General features: G+C 36.1%; 1 protein-coding gene across 1 annotated transcript; it reads left to right on the top strand.

The window, feature by feature from the left end:
* Nucleotides 1–4,076: 4,076 nt before the first annotated feature.
* LOC109146621 (cytochrome P450 CYP749A22-like) lies at nucleotides 4,077–7,043 on the top strand. Its single transcript, XM_019294273.1, has 4 exons — nucleotides 4,077–4,498; nucleotides 4,606–4,829; nucleotides 5,612–6,226; nucleotides 6,327–7,043. The coding sequence occupies exons 1-4, from the start codon at nucleotides 4,222–4,224 to the stop codon at nucleotides 6,756–6,758; spliced, it is 1,548 nt and encodes a 515-aa protein (XP_019149818.1). The 5' UTR covers nucleotides 4,077–4,221; the 3' UTR covers nucleotides 6,759–7,043.
* Nucleotides 7,044–8,958: the final 1,915 nt, after the last annotated feature.

Raw genomic sequence — 8,958 nt, 5'->3', positions numbered from 1 at the left:
TTGAACTAGCCATCTCAACTATGCTCTGATACCAATTTGTTGAGATTAACATGAACAAATAACAATAATAATGGCAGAAGGTAAAGTAGGCAAGATTTACGTGGATCGGCAAAGTGCCTACGTCCACGGGAGTGAAACAATACTCTTATTATTTGTAATGGTGATCCAGGTGATAAGATATATTCAATATATTTATAGCCATATAATCTCCCTTTCACTCCTACTCCTAGTATGAGACAAACTCATATTCCTAATTCATATATGAGACAAACTCAACATCGAATCTGTCTGAAATATGGTTATATCTATGGAAGATGGAAGTAATGACTGGAAACCAAAAATGATAAAAACAGTAATGGTACCGTGAAGACTAATTAGTTTAGGAGTAGACAGTACTATAGATAGAAGAACGATTGTGTTTGTAGTTAGTCCTATTATGTTGTAACAAAATCAAACTTAAAGTCACCGGTAACTTAGCTGATTTGTAGGTGAAAGATCGCTTTTACCTAAATGACCATTAAATTTTCATGAAATTATGACAGGATCAAATATGATATAAACATACACAATAGTCATCAGGGACTAATATTAATCATTCTTATAGTTTAATATACTAAATTAAAAGTGGTCATGCCACCATATCATTAACCGTAACTTGGTTCATGAGCAACATATTACAGCCACCATTGCATGATTTAACTCGCTCAACTTTTGCACCCAAGAATCAAGCTTTAAGTAGATAATAATTAATGTCCTATTAATTAACTATGCACTTGCTTTTCTATAGTTTTTGGCCATTAATATCCTCAGGAAGTTCAACATTAATTCTTGATATCATCAATTATTATTGGAAATAAGCACAAATTGGTAGGTAGAAGACATTGGGTTTGCCTAATAGATAGTACAGTGCATGTTATTAATGACTTCCTTCCTGTCCATTGGCCTTCCCAGTATGCTCTATAAAGTCCCTGCGGCTAACTCATATCTAGCCAGAGACCTTTCCCACTGTTTAATGATGCAAGAAAGACTCCAGATGACAATGGTGATGATTGTCAATTTGTCCGAGAAAATAAAGCTCCAGTAAAGCTATCAGCCTATCAAAATGCAAAAGAATTTACTCTGGCAGAGCGTCCTCCCGGAATCGGTATGGTTTGACTTCTGATTTTGAGTTGATGGTAAATTCTGTTGGAAAGCTTCAAGAAGAATGGGATCGGAGAAAGCTTCCTCAAGTAGGAAATGTGATGTATCCATACTACTCCATAGTTAATACTTCATCATATATGGTGTATTTCTTTTGTTTGATTAGAGTTTTTTGAAAGGATTGTTTGATTAGAGTTGATTGTTGGAACTTTGGTAATAATGCAATCTGTTAGAAATGGTGGGGCGGTTAAGTCTGGTTGGTACCTGGTAGTAAAGAGCCACCACCCATGGGTAATGTCGAACCTTGAACCCGTATCAAGCATAAAAGAGAAGTATAAGAGATGCAGAATGGTAAGAGATGCAGAGGATTTCAAGTGTGAAGAACACTAAGCATGCATGATATGAATAGGGTGTTGCTATTTGCACCCCCTTTGACTAAAATGCGGTATAAAGTACATTAAAAATCTAAAAAGGTGAAAAATTATAATAAATACATAGGTGGTGCAAATAGCCTAATGGGCGGTCAAAATGCTATTTGCACCCCCTTATTCAAACCACATTTATTAGATTTAAATAATAATTAATTAATTCAAAATTTAATTCATTAAAAAAAAAAAAAAAAAAAAACTCTCCGGTCACCTTCTCCGGTGAGAAGGCAGCCCAGTTGCCTTCTCCGGTGAGAAGGCAGTTGCCTTCTCACCGGAGAAGGTGACGCTAAGTGTTTTTTTTTTTTATATATTTTTTTAATTTTTTTTATTAATAATTTAATTGTAAAAAAAATATAAAATAAATATTATTCTTTTGACCGCATTAAATAATGTGGTGTAAATAGAATTTTGTAGTTAGCACCACCTATAAAGTAGTTTGACCTATTATGTAGGTGGTGCAAATAGTAAAAAGGGGGGTGTGAATAGAATTTCCCTATGAATAATGTTCTTATAATGGACAATGGATATAAAAGTGCCACGAGAGTCAATATTGTGGTGTTCGATATTATCCAAAGCGGGTTTTTAGTTTTTAGTGGTCTCGTTCTTAAAATAAAGGGATAAAATATAAATAAGTCACTGAATTATTTAGGAAACTAACAGTTAATAACCCCTAAATAGGTTAACTCCAGGTATACATATACATACATATATATATATATATATATATATATATATATATATATATATATATATATATTTCATAATAATAATAATAATAATAATAATAATAATAATAATAATAATAATAATAATTGTTTTTAAAAAATAAAAAAAATATATATATATGTAGAGCGGAATGTTCGGCTCTCCTTAGTTTTGTCACTTTTCGCACATCGGTGGGAAAAGTGACATGGGACCCTTGGGCTCCTATAAAAGGAGTCTTAAGGCTCTAATTTAAAAATTAAGTTTGTCCATCTGTTGATGGGCAAGCAGTGAGTTAGCGAAACTGACTCTTGTTATTCAAGGAGTCGAAATGGTTCTACAGTAAATTATTATTAATATTAATATTATTTTTTTAATATAGAGGTGTTTTGGGGAAATCATTCTAAAAAATGCTAAGTGAAAATATTTTGTAAATTGCAATGATGTATTTTCAGTGGTTTGGAACAAATTGTTGTTTCAAACTGTTGAATAACTAAACACTTTCTTTAGCATTTTGATCTTTGGGTTACATCATATTTACCAATCGTTAAATATCTTTGAGTTATATTATGATTAAAAATTTTAAATTTTTACTACATCTAATTTCTATCACAGTCGAGGCGCTAGCTTGTAAGGAGGCATTATCTTGGCTCAAAGATCGACATGTTACAGCTTTGACTCTATATACGGATTGTTCGGTCCTGCAGACCCACTTTACCAAGGATATCTCACAGCTCAGATCTTATGTTGGCATAGTGGTGCACGACTGTCGGGCGATTATGACAAACTTTACTTCATGTGATCTTCATTTTATTCCTAGGCGTTTAAATGTTATTGCTCATTCTTTAGCATCAAGGGTCTTTGACCAGGGTACTACTATGTTTTGGGACCCTGTCCCTCCTGACTTTATTCTTATGCATCTGCAGTAATAAAGTTTCGCTATTTTGCTTTCAAAAAAAATTCTTTAAATTACGAATTTCTTTATCCATAATAATTTATTGAACAATAATGGTTGAACTAAATGAACACTGAGCAAAACACATAAATGATTGGTACCGTTGATTCATTCATTGATCTTATATATAAGTGCATTCATTAAATATATTAAAACCATTTGCAACAAAAATATTTGGTTATTATTTAAAAAAAGTTTAGTAACAATTATAATAGATCTCCTATATTACATTTGTATTCATATACTATGAGTTACATATTTAAATAAACGACATTAAATTACTTATGTATGAACTTCTCATATATAATCTTGCATTGATATACTTTTAAATATTTATTTAATTATAAAGGGCATTAACTCATTCATGCAATGGATGTGTAAACTAAATTTAGTACTAATACTAAATTTAATATTATAAAAAATTAGATTAAAAATAACTTCAGTCAAGTCTCGTTAACCAAACTGGACACATAAAATGGGACGGAGGGAGTAATATTTAATTAATTTATAATGAAAGAGTTCTACTGCATGTATTCAAATTCTACTCCCTCACTTTATGTGACAAACATGATAGGATACTTTTATCATGTGAGTCTCAGGAAAAGTGTTTACATGGAAGATTTGTGAGAGGGAGTAGAAACTGAGAGTAAGAAATGGGATTGCATGATAGTAAACTAGTCCTTGTCATACATAGATATTTTTCATGCATGCTTGGACCACTTTCAATTCAATGAACAGCTCATGTTTAAAGAGGATATATTAAATCAAATTAAAAGAGATGTTAGTACAATTATTGCAATTTAATATTTGACTGATATATATAATTCAAGAATTCTACTTTAGTTTTTAGATGAAGTCAAGAATGGCATCTTAGATATGATTGTCTCGTAGCTGCAAGTCTGCAACACAAAATTCCCAATTCAGGCACTTGGCTTGTTTTTAAAGTTCCCCAGATAATGCATTTTGGGAATTATTATTGCAGGTTAATTAATTAACATGATGATGATGATGATAATCATCATAATTTTCATTTCTTCTTTGCTGGTGTTATTAGCTGCATGGTTGTGTGAAAAGCTATGGTGGGCTCCTGTTCATGTACAGAAGCTGATGAGTTCCCAGGGGATCAAAGGGCCTTCTTACAGATTCCTCCATGGAAACACCAAAGAAATCTCGGAAGCCAGAAGAGGAAGCACCAGCAAGCCCATGGAAGACTTGTCTCATGACATATTTCCAAGAATATTACCACACATATATTCCTGGAAAAGGCTATATGGTTGGTTGAATTGGTTATTCATTAGATTAAACTTGTTGGGTTTCCTAGTAATTAAGCTTAAAAATGTTGTTTTGTTGATTCAATGTTTGTGTGTTTTTGAATTGTAGGGGCGAATTTTCTTTACTGGTTAGGGTCGCAACCGGAGCTGGTAGTGACTGAACCAGAACTTGTGAAGGAGATACTGAGTGACAGAAAGGGAAATTACCCAAAAATAGAGCTTCAAGGCTTCAGCATGAAGCTGCTAGGAGATGGTGTTTCATCATCAAAAGGGGAAAAGTGGGCAAGAATGCGAAAGCTAGCCAACAATGTCTTCCATGGAGAATGCCTCAGAGTAAGATCAATTACCTATCATTTCAAGAGTTTTAGGTTTTCTGAGGTGTAGATTGTGGGCAATGACACATGACCTAACTCTGATATCTGCAGTGTAAGAGTTACATTCAATGTGGTGGTTGAGCAATGAGTTTCTTGTAGGCACCATACACTGGTTCTCCCAATAGACCGTTAAGTCATTGTCATTTACTTATCTACTATCTTGTTGTTTCGAGGTGTTGGGGGCAACGGAATTTCGTTTTTTGTGGACAAAAATTTTAAGTTTCTTGCCCATACGAGCAACTCATTTCCTGAGTGATAGATTGTAGGTGGAAACAGACAGTTACCGTGTGGGAGATACATCCAATGTGGTGGCCGACCTGGTGGGCTCCTTGTGGGCATCATGCACTGGTTCTCTCACCTAATTTGCTGCTGAATATATTTACCTTTCTAGTATCCTGTTAGGCCAGGGTGTTGGAGTCCTAGGGGCAAGGGAATTTTTGAGACAAAGTTTTCAGGTTTCTTGCTGGCATGGACAACTCAGTTTCTAGGTAGTAAATTGTGGGCAAGAGCACATGACCGAACCTGACAACCACAATATGAGAGTTACACCTAATGTAATTGACTCCTTGTAGGCATTAGATATTGGTTCTCTCGCCTCGCCTAATGAGTTGTTGAGTTACTATAATTTATATCTCCACTATCTTGGGGCGGGAAAATTTGTCTTTTATGAATTTCAGGTTTCATAGAAGCATTCTTATTTGCTAGCTATTAGATGAACTGTACTGATGTGTCTTACTGCAGGGTATGCTTCCAGCCATGATTGAAAGTGCAGAGACAATGGTGGAGGCATGGAGGGAACACGAAGGGAAAGAGATTGAAGCTTTTGAGGAGTTCAGGCTGTTAACATCAGAAGTGATTTCCAGGACAGCTTTTGGAAGCAATTTCTTGGAAGGGAAAAACATATTTGAGATGCTGATAAAGCTAGCAACTTTAGTCTCCAAGAATATTCTGAATGTTAGGTTTCCAGGGATGAGTAGAATCATTAAGAACAGTGATGAACTGGAATCTGAGAAACTTGAGGAAGGTATCAGGAATGGAATAATTCAGATTATAAAGAAAAGAGAGCTGCAGGCAAGAACTGGGGAACCAAAAAGTAGCTCTAGAAAAAGTGATTTTCTTGAGAAACTCTTGGAGGCTAATCAAGAAAATAGTGACAACCAAATTTGCATAGAAGACATGGTTGATGAATGCAAAACATTCTATTTCGCGGGGCACGAAACGACGACGTCTTTGCTTGGATGGGCAACTCTCCTGCTAGCTACACATGAGGATTGGCAAGAGAGAGCAAGGAAAGAGGTCATGGAAGTGTTTGGGCAAGAGAATCCCACACCTTATGGCATTGCAAGATTGAAAATTGTAAGTACTAAAATTCCATTTTATAACATAAAAATTAGGAAAATAACACTTTGGGTCAGGGTAGAGATGTCATGATTCTTGGTTTGTTTTGTTGTTGCAGATGAACATGATTCTTGAAGAAACCTTAAGATTATATCCTCCGGTGCCTTACATCAAGAGGAAGGTTGAGAAGAAGAATGTTGTTCTAGGGAACATAACTCTACCGCCTAATATTCATCTCTACATTTCACCTCTGGCACTTCAACACGATCCTGAGATATGGGGTAAAGATGTTCATGAGTTTAAGCCAGAAAGATTTGCCGAAGGAGTGGTGAAAGCCACAAACAACCATCCAATTGCCTTCCTGCCATTCGGATATGGACCTCGTACTTGTCTGGGCTTAAACTTTGCCATGGCTGAGGCTAAGATTGTTCTCTCTATGATCCTGCAACGCTACTCGCTTGCGCTGTCTTCATCTTATGTTCACTCCCCAGTTCAGCTTTTCATGCTTCGACCAAAAGATGGAGTTCAAGTCATCCTCCATAGGATTTGATAATAAAGTCTATTGGCTTGCATCAACAGTTGGTTTTTAGATAATATATTGTTGGTAAGCACACATAATCAAATTTGACAACGGTAGTGTGAGTGGTGGGCTCTTTCATCCTCCTTGTGTGAATAGGTAGTGGTCCTCCCACTTAGAAACGGAGTATGATCTATCCCTCCGTTATTTTGTCGGGCGGAAATGTGAGGGTTCATAGAGGAAATTTCGCATTTTGTAAGCATGTCTAGTGCAATTTGTAAGCAATAAAATTGTCTAATAAGAGGACATTTCAGTTAAGTTGGTTAGACTGGGCAAATTGTATTCCAACAATGAATATATAGTCAATTTTAATATACTGAAGGTACAATAATTGTAAATTAGTTACCAAATAATGGATTTTCCATACTCAACTAATGTACATTGTATTAAAAATGTACCTTATGTCAATGGTGGGTCATTGTCCATGGTATATGATAGGTCAATTTTAACTTAATAACTGCAAAGTTATAAGTTTGATCCACAACATGGTATTGCCAAACACCTTGTGCTCAGTTGATATCTTAATGGCTCTTTTTCAGGAAAGGTCACATGATTGAACTTGGGTAGTGACTCTTTGAACTATAAATAGAGAAAAAGTATACTGAATAGATATTAATTTGTAATAGACTCGAGAACTTAAAAAAACAAGAGTGTTCTATTAACATTAACTGGTCAACTAAGTGGTGTGCTATTCAAAGCTTCTTGGTATAATTCACTCCACCCAAAGCTTCTTGGTATCCACAAATTAAATGTCATTGCAAATATTGTTAACACATACAAATAGCAGTCAAGCAGATAACAATCAAGGTGGTTAACACTGTTGCAAGAAGCCGTTATTTCTGTTGATATAGTTAGTCTGTTGAAGGCTTTCCTAATGCACTGTTAAGTCATCTTTGTTCAATAGATATATAAGCTTTAAATCTTTGTAATCAGAACACACTCAAAAGATATTGAATACATTATTTCTTTCTCTCTTTTCCTCCCTGTACACAACTTAACATGGTATTAGAGCCCTTGAGGGCATGGCTTGGCGCACACCTGTTGTAAACATGGCTACCGGTTCAGTCATTACGAATCCCGCACCAGTTTCGCCTCCCATTCCTACCAGTTATGATCCCAAAGACAGAGTCGACCCTCTTCATCTTCATCCAAACGAAAGTCCCTCATTGCAGCTTGTGTCTGCCCAGTTGGAGGAAAGGTCTAATTACCACCCGTGGGCTAGGGCCATGGAGATGGCTTTAAGATTGAAGAACAAGATGGTATTTATGGAAGGCACCATGGCAATTCCGAGTAGAGCTGATCCTCGATACTTTTATTGGGATCAATGCAACACCATGGTTCTCTCTTGGATTCTCAGAGCCGCCTCACCCACAATTGGAAGAAGTGTGCTCTAGATCAACACGGCAGAGGGGATCTGGAAGGATTTGAAGAAATGGTTCAGTCAACAGGATGTCTTCCGCATTGCTGAGATACAGTCCGAGATTTACCAAACTAAGCAAGGTAATTCATCCATCAATGATTACTTTACTCGATTAAAGCTTCTTTGGGATGAATTGTCTGTTTTGAGACCGACACCTTCTTGTGAGTGTTCACCAAGTTGTGAATGCGTGAAGGCCCTATCTGAAAAGGTTAGGGCATATCTGGAGAATAACACGTTGTCATCCTTCTTAATTGGATTGAGTGAGAAGTTCTCCAACACCAAACGTCAAATAATGTTGATGAAGGCATTACCAAACATTGGTGAAGCCTTTGCTATGGTTTCTCAACAAGAAAGACAGATAGCTGATGAATCTAACAGTTTGGGAGAGAATCTGACAGGAGCAAGTGCCTTTCTAATTGACAATTCTAGCAAGAGGTCCTTCCCTGGCCAAAAACAAAAGCCAGTGTGCAGTTATTGTGGTTACACTAGACACACTATTGATAAGTGTTACAAGAAACATGGGTATCCTCCCGGATGGAAATCAAGAAACAAGAACTCAGTGGCTGCTAATCAAGTTCAGACAGTTGTGCAAAAGGAAGGCAATTCCCAGAACATTCCTCCTGTACATCAAGATGATTTTAGAAGATTTTTGGAATTCATGCAGTATGAGAGGGCCAACAATTCTCCTCTCAGTATTACTCCTCAGGCTAATGCAATAGCTGCAAGCTTTATTCCAGATAACAGACTGGAAGG

This window comes from Ipomoea nil, unplaced genomic scaffold, assembly GCF_001879475.1.
Source record: "Ipomoea nil cultivar Tokyo-kokei standard unplaced genomic scaffold, Asagao_1.1 scaffold1936, whole genome shotgun sequence".
NCBI classification, from domain to species: domain Eukaryota; kingdom Viridiplantae; phylum Streptophyta; class Magnoliopsida; order Solanales; family Convolvulaceae; genus Ipomoea; species Ipomoea nil.
The sequence above is the reverse complement of the archived record's forward strand: the minus strand, read 5'-3'. Positions and strand labels throughout refer to the sequence as shown.